Below are 14,301 nucleotides of genomic sequence, written 5' to 3'. Positions count from 1 at the left end.
CAAAATCTCTAGGAGGAGTTCGATCAAATACCAATGCTGTAAACGTCAAAAATGGGGTCAAAATCAGACCTTCAATCTAAAATGGCCGATTTCCTGTGATACTTGCACTATGACATTAATTGTAAATTCTGAGCGTCTTGTCTTGACTCAGATAATAAACACGTCCCTTCTGTCAGGTGTTTTCCCCAGTTCCTAAAAACAGCAATTATCAAACCACTTTAGACAAACTGCTACTCCAGAACTACAGGCCCATCTCAAACCTCCCTTTTATCAGTAAGATTATTGAAAAAGCTGTGTTTCAACAATTAAACACCTTCTTAACAACGACCAGCCGCTTTGACGTTTTCCAGTCTGGCTTCCGTGCTCACCACAGTACAGAGACCGCCCTTATCAAGGTGTTTAATGACATCCATATAAATACAGACTATGGAAGAACCACCGTGCTGGTTCTATTGGACCTCAGTGCAGCATTTGATACTGTTGATCATTCTGTTAGAGCGCCTGGAGAACTGGGTCGGCCTCTGTGGTACAGCTATCCACTGGTTTAAATCCTACTTAAAGGACAGGGACTTTTTTGTATCAGTAGGTAACTTTACATCGGAGAATACAAAAATCATATGTGGGGTTCCCCAAGGGTCCATCCTGGGTCCCCTCCTATTCAATATCTACATGCTCTTCTAGCTCAGATCATAAGAAACAACAACATCAGCTACCATAACTATGCAGACGACACACAGCTCCACATCACCATGTCACCAGGTGACTATGAACCCGTTCAAGCACTGAGTAAATGCCTAGAAGAAATCAATACGTGGATGTGCCAAAATTTTCTTCAGTTGAATAAAAACAAAACAGAAGTAATAATTTTTGGACCAATAGAGGAGAGATCAAAGGTTAGCACACAGCTTCAGTCGCTTCAGCTAAAAACCACTTATCAGGCCCGAAATCTGGGTGTAGTGATGGACTCAGACCTGAACCTCCAAAAGCATCTAAAGACAGTTACAAGGTCGGCTTTCTATCACCTGAAGAACATTTCTAGGATTAAAGGACTAATGTCTCAGCAGGATCTGGAAAAACTAATCCATGCGTTTATATTTAGTAGAATTGATTACTGCAACTGTGTTTTCACAGGCCTGCCTAAAAAGTGGATCAGACAGCTGCAGCTGATCCAGAACGCTGCTGCCCGCATCCTCACTAGGACTAAGAAAGTAGAGCACATCACCCCAGTTCTAAAGTCCTTCCACTGGCTCCTTGTATCTCAGAGAATAGACTTTAAAATACTTCTGTTAGTCTATAAATCCCTGAATGGCTTAGTACCTAAATACATCAGACTTGTTATCAGTGTATCAACCATCCAGACCATTAAGGTCTTCTGGTTCTAGCCTACTCTGCATACCTAGAACCAGAACTAAACAAGGAGAAGCAGCATTTAGTTCCTATGCTCCACTGATCTGGAAAAAAAATTCCAGAAAATTGTAAAGGTGCGGAAAGCCTGAGTTCCTTTAAATCAAGATTAAAAACACATTTGTTTAGGATTGCCTTCAACTGTTTTTAGTTAACCGAATCATCACTTTTTTGTTCTTTTTTCTATCTACATTTTATTCCTACTTGCTTTTATTCTGTTTTATTTTGCTATATTTTAACCATGTAAAGCACTTTGCATTGTCTTTGTACTGAATTGTGCTATATAAATAAATTTGCCTTGCCTTGCCTTACTGAACAAGACAACTTGGTTTGCGGTTTATTTGTGGTCTCTTGCTGCCACCTGGTGGACAAGTTTGAGCAAATAACAATGCTGTCAAAAGATTCAAAATATATGGTTTGATGTGACTTCCCCACGCGACCACGCTGCCCTGCTCCATGGAATCCAGTTGGGCCTGGAATCCACAACACACCAACATGTCTTCTGTCTCTCTACACAGTTTCATGTTGATTAGCTCAGAGGGGTAACATAGCGACCGCTTACAACAAAACATGACACTTCCTGTTGTCAGGGGGCGTGGCCTAAGCAATGTCACCATTTGACCATTGGATATTGTAGGAGACCTGATGGTGATCAATTACTGAAAGTTTGGTGGCTATGTGAGTTTTTGTGTATGAAATATAACAGTTTTGTGTTTCATGGCGAGTAGGTGAACTTTGACCCCTGCTAACCCCCCTTCACCATGCTCAAAAACTCACCGTTTTGATAACTTTTAATTGGCCATGCCTTATGATCAGACTGCCCGAGTTTCAAGCCGATCGCTCGATATCTCTAGGAGGAGTTCGATCATATACCAATGCTGTAAACCTCAGAAATGAGGTCAAATTACGACCTTCAATCTAAAATGGCTGACTTCCTGTGATACTGGTACATTAATTGTAAATTCTGAGCATCTTGGTGAGCTCTACCACTGTACCAAATCTCATGTCTCTACGATGAAGTAAGTGAATAGCAAAGGATCCTTTGAAAATTGCTAGGTGGCGCCGTTGAGGCATTTTTCTTTTGATTTTTATGAGGACCTTAAAATACAACATTTTTAAACAGTCTTCATGCATCCGCCAAGTTTGGTGAGTTTTTGAATATGATAAAGCCCCCAAAAAGGCCCCTCTTTAGGGGGGCAGAATAAAAATAATAAGAAGAAGAAATTAAAACCGCAAGCGGTGATGATCGGCCCTCGCAGCCAAGCGCCGCTCTGGCCTATGGCCCACCGCTAGGGTACGCGCACCTCCCGCCGCCAGCCACCGCAGAAGCTGTCAAGCATTTTCCTCACCCGTCTACCATGCAATACACACGTACGCGTTGGGCAGCGCTCCCCCAGGCCGTACGTTTGACACCCCTGGTTTAAACACTAGTATACAAATTTAATCAAAGGTATCTTACTAGCTGTTAATCCAGCTTCATGTGAAAAGTTAACAAAACCTTTTTAGTTATTTAAAGTTAATTATTTCATGTGTTTAAGGGTTTCGTTTCTTGCATTAAGACAGCTTTTATGAAAGTTTGACAGTTAAATTGGTGGATACACACCTAAAAGTAATAATGTAAAAGTAACACTTTAGCAATTGGAATATTGCTAAAGTAACACGTTAGCAATATTCCACATGTGTATGTTGTGTACAAACTTTAGTAATTTCTAACAGACCACTTCACTCTCAGAAAGCAGGTCTGCTGGTGGTTCCTAAAGTCTATAAAACCAGAATGGTAGGCAGATCCTTTAGCTATCATGCTTCTCTCCAGTGGAACCAACTCCCAGTTTTGGTCCGTGACGCAGACACCCTGTCTACTTTTAAGACTAATCCTAAAACTTTCCTTTTTCCATCCATCCATCGTCTTCCGCTTATCCGGGGTCAGGTCGCGGGGGTAGCAGCTTCAAGAGGGAGGCCCAGACCTTCCTCTCTCCAGCCACTTGGGCCACTTCCTCTGGGGGAATCCCAAAGCTTTCCCAGGCCAGCAGAGTCTCTCCAGCGTGTCCTGGGTCTTCCCCTGGGCCTCCTCCCAGGGGGACATGCCCAGAACACCTCACCAGGGAGGCGTCCAGGAGGCATCCTGATCAGATGCCCGAGCCACCTCAACTGGCTCCTCTCAATGTGAAGGAGCAGCGGCTCTACTCTGAGTCCTCCCCGGATGACTGAGCTCCTCACCCTATCTCTAAGGGAGAGCCCAGACACACTATGGAGAAAACTCATTTTGGCCGCTTGTATCCAGGATCTCGTTCTTTCGGTCACGACCCAAAGCTCGTGACCATAGATGAGCGTAGGAACGTAGATCTACTGGTAAATCGAGAGCTTGGCCTTTTGGCTCAGCTCTCTCTTCACCACAACGGACCGGTACAGCGCCCGGTTCACAGCAGACGTCGCACCAATCCGCCTGTCGATCTCCCGCTCCATCTTCCCCTCATTCGTGAACAAGACCCCAAGATACTTGAACTCCTCTACTAGAAGCTGGCTCTTGGGACTTTCCTTTTTGACAAAGCTTATAGTTAGAGTGGTTCATGTTACCCTGAGCTACCTCTATAGTTATGCTGCTATAGGCTTAGGCTGCTGGAGGACATCAGGGTCTATTGTTCTTCAATTTTGCATGACTGTTGTCATTTCAGCTTTTAACTTTTTGTTTTTTCTAATTTTTCTTCATAGTAGGTACACGTGGTCTGGCGTTCTGTTAGCTGTGACATCATCCAGGGAAGACAGATCACCTGTTATTACCATCTAATGTAAAACAGATTACTGGATCAATGTGTGCTTCTGTGCTTTTTTGTCTGTCTTGTTGTGTCCCTTCTCTCTCTTTTGTAACCCCCAGTCGGTCAAAGCAGATTACCGTTCATACTGAGCCCGGTTCTGCTGGAGGTTTTTCCTTCCCGTTAATGGGGAGTTTTTCCTTCTGCTGTCACTTCATGCTTGATCAGTATGAGGGATTGCTGTAAAGCCATGTACAATGCAAACGACTCTCCCTGTGGCTCTACGCTTCTTCAGGAGTGAATGCTGCTTGTTACGACTTTGATGCAATTAACTGGTTCCGTTACATAGGAATTTCTTTTACCAATCTGGATAATCTGACTTAATACGTATAATCTGATTGATTTTGACATTGTAAACTGCCTTTAGATGACATGCAGGCATGGACTGGTAATCGGGCGTACCGGGCATTTTCCCGGTGGGCCGACGTGCTGTTTGGGCCGGCAGACCCGACATGTATATTAATAATATGTATTATTATTATTATTTTATATATCTGTCTTGTTATATTTGCATCATGCATGAAGAAAAATAAAATCAGCAGAGCAAGAGTCTGTTCCGATCATCCGGCCCTTACCACAGGCTACTGCAGCCCATTGGTTATCATCCCTGACAGTCTAAAGGGCTAGGCCAATCATAAAGTAGAAAAACACCTTCACGCTCCATGTGGAACTTTGTGCAGCGGTGTTCACAGTAGTAATGGATAAGAAACGCAAGGGAGGCGCAGAGAAACTGCACGAAAAAAAGAAACGAGTTCTTCAAACGGACGCTGCGAAGTGTCAAACTGACTGACATGTTCCCAACAGCAGGCCCTTCATCTGCTCCGTTGTCTGATGTAAAATATTGTGGTGGTGGTGGTGGTTGTAGTCAGTGACGTACGGTAGGGTTCATAGCTGGTGAGGCACTGACGTCATCAGAGTCAGATTTACAAATATATACACTCTACAGAGTAGAGTTGTTGCAAAGTGTGAAAAAAAGTCTGCGATTTTAAAGAAAATAGGATCAAAAATTTGGAAATTAGATAAATAAAATACTTATTACAAATGACTGAGTAAATCAAAATTTATATTATGTTATTATATATTTTCTTTCTTTCCATGATGACAAGTGAGGCATTCTCTGGTTCATTTTGTCATTGGCATCCTTTTTTACACAGTGAGTGCACATTAGTCCAATGTTACCCTACAGTATCTGGAAGACTGAATAGATCTGATGAGCAACTTACAATAACTTCTTATAATGATGTAACGTGATAATATGTGTGATTGACCGTGAAACCTCTCTTTCTCTCTCCCCTTTCTGATCTAAGAATTGTTGCTGTGCTGTGGTGGAGTTTACATTTTACAGTGTTAATAAATTAAGATTTTGGAAGTATTTTAAGTGTCCACTCTTAACCTGGCCTCAAGGTATTGCACAGTTGGTATTGCACAGTTGATATACACATTCAGTACACAAAACAAATGTGGTGGGCCAGTCTAATCCAAAATGCCAGGGCCGATTTTTTTGTCCCAGTCCACCCCTGATGACATGTTTCATGATTTGGCGCTATATAAATAAAAACTGAAATGTATTGAACAAGAGTAAGTTTGTCAGTTTTCAAGCAGGATTTGTATATCTGTTCAACTTAAATATATAAAGAAAACCAGAGTTAAGATCGCTTACTTACCAAGAGAAATTCCTTTGGGGTTTATTTGTGGTCTCTTGCTGCCACCTGCTGGACAAGTTTGATCAAATCCAAATGCTTTACATGTCAACATGGTGTCAAAATTTAGATTTCAATCTAAAATGGCTTACTTCCTGTGATACTTGCACTATGACATTAATTATAAATTCTGAGCGTCTTGCTGAGATCTACAACTGTACAAAATGTCATTACTCTACGATGAACTAAGTGAATAGCAAAGGGTCCTTTGAAAATTGCTTGGTGGCGCTATAGAGAAACTAAGTCCTGCTCACTAAAGTTTGTTATGGATTCCTGTTGGGGGGTGGATAAGGATGCATCCAAATGAGTTTTAAGCAGCTCGGCCCAAAACTGTGGAATTCAGAGCCAAACGTATGACAGCAGCGTTTGAGGTGAATATGCCACGCCGCCACGCCCCCCTGCTCCATCGAATCCAGTTTGGCCTGAAATCCACAACACATCAACATGTGTTCTGTCTGTGGACACAGTTTCATGTTGATTAGTTCAGAGGGGTAACATAGCGACCGCTTACAGCAAAACATGACACTTCCTGTTGTCAGGGGGCGTGGCCTAAGCGATGTCATCATTTGACCATTGGATATTGTAGAAGACCCAATGATGATCAATCACAGAAAGTTTGGTGCCTCTGTGTGTTTCTGTGTAGGAGATATAACAGTTTTATTTTTTGTGGCGAGTAGGTGAACTTTGACCCCTGCTAATGCCCCTTCAACATGCTCAAAAACTCACCATTTTGATAACTTTTAATTGGCCATGCCTGATGATCAGACTGACCGAGTTTCAAGCCGCTCGCTCAAAATCCCTAGGAGGAGTTTGATCAAATACCAATGCTGTAAACGTCAAAAATGGGGTCAAAATCAGACCTTCAATCTAAAATGGCCGACTTCCTGTGATATTTGCACTATGACATTAATCGTAGATTCTGAGCGTCTTGCTGAGCTCTACCACTGTACCAAATCTCATGTCTCTACGATGAAGTAAGTGAATAGCAAAGGGTCCTTTGAAAATTGCTAGGTGGCGCCAACTTTTAATTGGCCATGCCTGATGATCAGACTGACCGAGTTTCAAGCCGCTCGCTCAAAATCCCTAGGAGGAGTTCGATCAAATACCAATGCTGTAAACGTCAAAAATGGGGCCAAAATCAGACCTTCAATCTAAAATGGCCGACTTCCTGTGATATTTGCACTATGACATTAATCGTAGATTCTGAGCGTCTTGCTGAGCTCTACCACTGTACCAAATCTCATGTCTCTACGATGAAGTAAGTGAATAGCAAAGGGTCCTTTGAAAATTGATAGGTGGCGCCGTTGAGGCATTTTTCTTTTGATTTTTGTGACGACCTTAAAATACAAAATTTTTAAACAGCCTTCATGCATCCGCCAATTTTGGTGAGTTTTTGAATATGATAAAGCCCTCAAAAAGGCCCCTCTTTGGGGTGGCAGATTAATAATAATAATTAAACACTACAGATACAATAGGCCTTCGCAGCGCTTCGCTGCTCGGGCCTAATAATTAAACACTACAGATACAATAGGCCTTCGCAGCGCTTAGCTGCTCGGGCCTAACAATACAGATACAATAGGCCTTCGCAGCGCTTTGCTACTCGGGCCTAATTAAACACTACAGATACAATAGGCCTTCGCGGCGCTTCGCTGCTCGGGCCTAATAATTAACACTACTGATACAATAGGCCTTCGCAGCGCTTTGCTGCTCGGGCCTAATTAACACTACAGATACAATAGGCCTTCGCAGTGCTTCGCAGCGCTTCGCAGAGCTTCGCAGCGAAGGCCTAAAAACAAGTTCTATAAAAATAAAACTTGTATTAATCCATTTTAAGTCTAAAAGAATTCCTGCTTTAGAAAGTCAAATATCCATTAGTGCAATTGGACACTGCAGCTGGCTGACTTAAATTATTTAACAACCATCTGAAGACAAAGTCTACATATGATTTTTTTTGTTGTTGTTTGAAAGTAAAATAAATGCTTTGTTAAAATTATCTTCATAGAGGATTTACTCACCATTCTGTTGAATGTTTACACAGAACTGGGCCACACAGTAATTTTGTGTATTTCCTTTGAAAAAAAAACAACAAAAAACAAATCAATGGTTTTGGTAGAGGCTCAAAAGGAAATTAGAAACCACTCACACATCACCTTACTCTTGAAGGTTCACTGCATTACTTCACTGCCAATACATGGTAAGAGTACTGCATTAGAGATACCACTTACAATTGTATTAAACATATTTTTAAAATAAACTTTATTCTCAGACAAATTCAGTTAAATAAAATTTTATTTATAGCGCCAATTCATGAAACATGTCATCTCAAGGAACTTTCCAAAGTCAAATTCAATCAATTTAAATAACAAATTTATTGAAAAATTTGATATATGTTAATTTTAGAATTTCTTTTAATTTTTCTGATGAAAAATGTACAAGACAAAATCTTAGAGGAATTGTGTTGTTACGGGTGGTTGGAAGTGCATCTGCAAATGTAATGAAAGGCAATGATCATATAAAATATATCCGTTAAGAGCAAATTCTTCCAATAGTCCAGCTAAAATAGTGATCATCTCTAATTCCGAACATCTAAAGTTCGGTCATCTAAAGTACACCAATATATTAAACGCTATCAGGACCTCTTTTTAAAGCATCAATGAAAACTGGATTTATTTTTCTTTTTAGCTTGAACTTTCACTCATAGGAGTTTACACTGGTTGTTATATACTGTCAGCATAAAGTCTTTTGAAGCAGATAATGGAAAAGCTAGTAAAAAAGAAAAACATGATCTCTTTGCTTAGCTGTAACTGTGGCAGTGTGTTATATTTAAATTTACAAGCTGCATTTGGTCTAAACGAGTTGTCTTTTTTTTTTAGGTATAACTACTGTGCTAACAATGTCGACCATCATCACCGGAGTCAATGCCTCTATGCCCAGGGTGTCTTATATCAAGGCTGTGGATGTTTACCTGTGGATCAGCTTCGTCTTTGTCTTCCTGTCGGTCATAGAATATGCAGCAGTCAACTATCTGTCCACTGTCCAGGAACGCAAGGAAATGAGACTACGGGAGAAGGTTGGTACCTTCATGCTATTTCTGATAAATGTCACAAGTTAGAATTTTGAAAGTAAGGTTTTAATTAAAAAAAAATCTGTAAATTACTGGTTTATTTTAGTCAGTAAGTATTAATTGACTGAGTAACATTTCTATTTGCTAGAATACAAATAAGTCTTATGCTATGACCAGTTTGACATGATTTTTACTTTATATGTAGTAGAATGTAGAACTGCATAGTTTATTTGCCTTAATTTTACCTCTAAAAATTTTGTAGTTTCTTTAAATTGTTTTTTTTCTTTGTGGTAAAAGGACTGTGAATGAGTTTGTGATTCTGTGACTGACTTAGCTCCTGGCAGATTCAGAATCTGCTTTATTTACCGATTTTGTGCACAAAAAACAAAGATTTTGACTTCAATTTCATCTGCTCATAGTGTACAGAAATTAAATATAAATAAATATAATTCAGAGAGGATCCAAAATAACAAATATGTGCATGTATTTGTATGTACGCCCAGTAAATTACTTTCAAAGACAGCTTTGAACAGTGCAAATATACATATTTTTATTACACAGAAAAATATGGTCACGTTCACAGAGCGTAGGATGAGAAACGGTCCTTATGGTGGATCATTTTTGCACATATCTCTGTTGCACCAAATCGAAGGTAACAGTCTAAACAGTTTGTGTCCTTGTACAAGTTCCTGATGGAAGTCAAGCTGAGCCCTGAAAATCTGATATACACATCTGATTGTTTGCTGCACTCTGGCTCTGTCCAGCTTTGTGGGATGAGTCAAACCGCACAGTGATGGATGAACACGGGATAGACTGAATGATGGCAGTGTAGAAGATGACCAGCATCCTGGGGCAGGTTGTACTTTATAAGTTAGGCAGAATATATTGTCTCTACAAGGCCCTTTCAAGCTGTGTCTATCAATGCTTCAGAACCCAAAAAAAGGTGGATCCTAAGAATCTGAAGTAATCCACAGCAGGCACAGTTTTGCAGAGGATGGTGAGAGAAGGAATGTGGTTGGTGTTTTCTGGAAGTTTGCCATTATTTCCTCAGTTTTGTACAGATTAAGCTCCAAGTGGTCCTGCCAGAAGCAGAGGACCGGTTGACCCACCTCCTCTCTGTACAGGAGAAGAGGTGGTGCAAGAATCAGGATAAAGTGTAGTCACAGGTTGACTGCATCATCTGCTGGCCTGTTTGTCTGGTAAGCTAACTGCAGGGAGTTGCTGATGTTCTTCTGATTCTTCAACACCATCTGCTTAGAGGATTTCATGACCACGCACTTCAGTGTGGCAGGTCTAGGTTAATTTTATCCTGTGATTATGTGTATCTTGGGGGCCAGGACGCTTGAACCAGAAAGAAACTTCACATAGCTCGAAGGACTTGTTAAAGATCTAAGTAAAGATGAGGTCTCTCAGGCATGATGGAGACACGCCATCAGGTCCTGCAGATTTCCTGGTCTATTGTTGCTAAAAGAGCCAACACCCCCGGGGCCTCTGGCCCTCAGGGCCCATGGCCGGGACCACTTCAGAGGGGCTGGCTGAACTATTGCACTTTCACAAACTCCCACAGGTGCAGGGTTCCAGGTATTAAGTGTTCACTTATATACAGAAAACCTGTAATTTATTTATTTATTTATGTTCATTCACTTTCTTTTTTCAAGTTTCACTTTACACATGTCAACTTAAATAATAATACATATGATTTAGCAATGGCATCTAGGTGTTATTCGATTGTATCTGTTGCTTTATGTCTGTTGGTTGTGCTGTTCTTTTTGCATCTCTCTTTCCAGGTTAATTGATTGGTTAATTCAGGTTAATTCACCTCTTCTCTTTCTTTTTTTTCTCTTCTTGTTCTTCCTTTACTCTCCCATTGTAGTGTCCATATAATTTGAAATTCTCCCTGCAGGAATCACAATAAAGCTATTTACATGCATAAATCAAGCGGAGCACTATGGCGAAAGCTGTTCGCTCCACTTGTGAAAGCAAAATCTGTCGAGCTCTATCTGGCATTGAGACATCAATTCCTATTGCCACATTGCTAGGCAGGACACTGGAAAAAAAAAAGAGCCAACACATCTTATCTTCAGAGATATTTATTGTACACAGGGGGTTTGATGGGAAGGTGGTTGTAGCATGTAAGAGATCAGAAGAGAGAGAGTTATAGAGTTGATGGTAGGGGGTGCAAGCAGTGATATTGTGTGGGTGGAAGGTATTGATGGAAGGTGTGAATAGCAATTTTTCAAACTTGCAGGAGATCATCACATTGTGGTGTTGGCTCTTGCTGATTGTGATGTTGTGCAGGCATCTAGACAGCTGCTTGTTTGCTCTTTGCTGTAGCTTGTATTCAAAGTGCTTTCCTGATGTGTTTGTGCTCCTTTCTCCTCCCGTCTGTCCTTGTGGGAACATTAAATCTAAAAACTTCTGATGACTTAGTTTCAATGGTTAGATAGCTTTAAAAATGTAGACAGCTCAGGTTTCCTGTACAACTCAATTGTTGCGGCTTTAGTGCACTTAGGACACAGTTTTTTATGAGAGTCCTGCTGTGCATCAGCAACGAATCATGATCATAGATATGAGCTTAACCAGTATCTCAATATTAGTCCCAGTCTGTTCTTGTCCTATACTAATTGCTTGCAGAGACTGCAAATGGTTTACTAACTTTACATTGGTTTACATTACCAACTCTCATTGCAGCTGCCATGTACTTGCGGCATAGCTCATCCTGGCATGATATCAGCCAGCTACAGTGAGGTAAATGTCAACACCACAGGAAACTACGGCATGCCAGAGGAGAATGGGGTGAGAAGGGAAAGAATGCTCGTTGAACTGGCCTTAGAGACTGACCAGATGACAGGCCATGTTGGCTCCAGGGCCTACAGCAGCATCTGGATTGACACACATGCCATCGACAAGTACTCCAGGGTGATCTTTCCTGGATCTTATATCCTCTTCAACATCATCTACTGGTCTATTTACTCTTAAACCTTAAATGCTTCTGACAGATGTGTGAAACATCTGCCTTCTTAACAGGTGCAATTGTCATAAAATTGAGATTAAAACATTTTCATTAGTTCATAATAAAGTTTTGCAAATATATATGTTTTACATACTAAACCGAATGATGGACTGAATCAAATATAGCTTCAAATAAACCTGAATACAGTTAAAAGGGATGTGTTTGAATGATTAACCTGACATTTCACCTTAGCATTGGACTTGGTCCACTGATTTTGGCTGGCAGAATCCTGAATAAGTTGAGACTATAACTCTTGTGGGAAATTGAAAATAAAATAATCGATTACCCATTTCAGCTAGATTCACATAAGACCTCATTTGTACTAGATGTTTTTCATTGTGATGTAGACGTTTTAAGTTTACGAAATAAATGGCAGGACAAATAATAACTGGATTGAACTGGACTGTATGCGTTAGTCTGACTTTGCTGAATTTATTAAAAGATGTTCAACCATATTGAAGAAATAGCAGTTTCTACTTGTCAATAGTTGGACTGAACAAAATAAGAATCTGTTTATTATAACAACTTTCTTTTTTAGTATTTTCTTGAGTAACAGGGCATGTTTTTATACAGGGCCTGGACTGGTCCTCTGTCAATGTGTTGCTAAAAGAAGGAACTCATATTCACTCACAATCTCCAGTCTACAATTAATATCAAAGGTGTGATGACAGTTGAGTACATAACTGCATTATCAAATAGAAATAGGCAGGAGCATTTGTTCGTTGTGGACATCTTCCTCTAACAGTCTTGATTATAAAAACTTGGTAATCTAATGACAAGGCAAGGCAGTTTCACTTAACATGCAACATAGCATTTAGCATCACTTATAGAAAAATCACAGATACCTTATAACTCTAAAAGTTCTCAACATCCAAAAGTAATACACTATTACTTAATAAGCATTAACTGTCCTTTTGGATCAGATTAAAAACTGATTAAACAACAAAACAAAACAGATAACAAGAATGGGCCGTGTGACCTAAAGCATCGTACTAGAGCAGTGCTCTAGATCATACAACCATTCAGCAATGATTCTGACCGTCTCAAGTTACATAGACGAGTTTGTCAGAAGGGCAGCCCACACATAGCATCCATATACGGCAAGTGTTGTATATTGACCTGAAAAATCTTTTGATATATCTCAAATTATATCAAAATGTAATTTGAGATATAATTTGGCTACGCCACGAGCACGCCCAACTTGGTCTATTTCTAAAAACTGAAATTGCATTTACTGAGGAAATATGTTCTGTCATATACTTAGTGTAATGCCATTACTATATTAAAACACTGAAAAAGTGGACAACATAGAGCTGTCTGGATGGTTTGGTCAGATTTGGGTCAGATTTTAGCATATGATACAGTTTATAATAGACTTATTATATAAACTCCATGCTATATACAATGACAAGTATTGCAAATACCCTGGTAACACTTGATGATTAAAAATGGTTGTAAGTCTTTAGTTTATTTCAGTAAAGATAATCTAGCACAGAGATTCCCAAAGTGTGAGAATCTCGAGGTGGGAACTAAGCTCGACACAACACCACCTCATCAAAATCTTCAAAGTGAGAGGTTCAGCAACATTTAAAGCCCTGATATCATCACAGAGTGCACTCATATAAAGTTAAATACTGATTTTTGCTATAAAATATCATTCCAAGATTTGGTAAACAGTTGGTGCTCTGGTTATTTTTGAAAAAAAAAAATTAAATAAAACTGACATGATGACAAAACACCCCTGGGTGTGCGCGAGCTGTCACTCGAGGCTGCGCGAGATGAAAACTGTAATGGCGGTCTGACAGTGTTTTTTCCCCACACCATGAAGGTGTGTAAATAAACATTTCCTTTGTAAAGATTAAATCAAAAACTGTAAATGTAATCAATAAATAAAATGTATTGCAAGATCCATATAAGACTTTATTGCACACTTACTGTTTCTTGCTATGCGCACCACCAGGCGGGCGCCTTCTTCAATTTCTTCAGAAATTGAATGTTTCTAGTTTATTTTATTAATAAAATTATTTCCTGATTGTTTCACAGCGGTTACATTCAGCAGGTAAACATGCCCATGGCAACACACCTCAGCTCCCCGCTGCCCCACCCCCGGTTTCCCTGTTCCGGTCTGAATTCGAGCTAAAACTGCATCTTTAAAATGAACTGCACAACGGAACGTATTACAGCTCTGTGCGTAATACCACCAGCAGCAGTGATGGTAGACGTAAACGACGTGAAGTGAGGAGAGAGATAGAGAGACATTTTCTGATTCCCGCTCGTTTTCTTCTCCCAGATCAGTTGTAATTCTCTCCT

The 14,301-nt window shown here is 40.1% G+C and overlaps 1 protein-coding gene across 5 annotated transcripts in view; it reads left to right on the top strand.

Annotated features, from left to right (window-relative positions):
* The window catches only part of LOC105922056 (gamma-aminobutyric acid receptor subunit rho-1-like), a 92,563-nt gene extending 80,119 nt beyond the window's left edge, over window positions 1-12,444 (top strand). For all 5 annotated transcript variants that reach the window (XM_036134620.1, XM_036134618.1, XM_036134619.1 and 2 more), the window contains 2 exons: window positions 8,788-8,984; window positions 11,670-12,444. In XM_036134620.1, coding sequence (XP_035990513.1) covers window positions 8,788-8,984; window positions 11,670-11,957 — 485 coding nt within the window. In that variant the 3' untranslated portion in view covers window positions 11,958-12,444. The remainder of the gene's footprint in view (window positions 1-8,787; window positions 8,985-11,669) is intronic.
* The last annotated feature ends 1,857 nt before the right edge of the window (window positions 12,445-14,301 follow it).

This window comes from Fundulus heteroclitus, unplaced genomic scaffold, assembly GCF_011125445.2.
Source record: "Fundulus heteroclitus isolate FHET01 unplaced genomic scaffold, MU-UCD_Fhet_4.1 scaffold_86, whole genome shotgun sequence".
Lineage (NCBI taxonomy): Eukaryota > Metazoa > Chordata > Actinopteri > Cyprinodontiformes > Fundulidae > Fundulus > Fundulus heteroclitus.
Note: the sequence above shows the minus strand (reverse complement) of the source record. Positions and strands in the feature narration are given on the sequence as shown.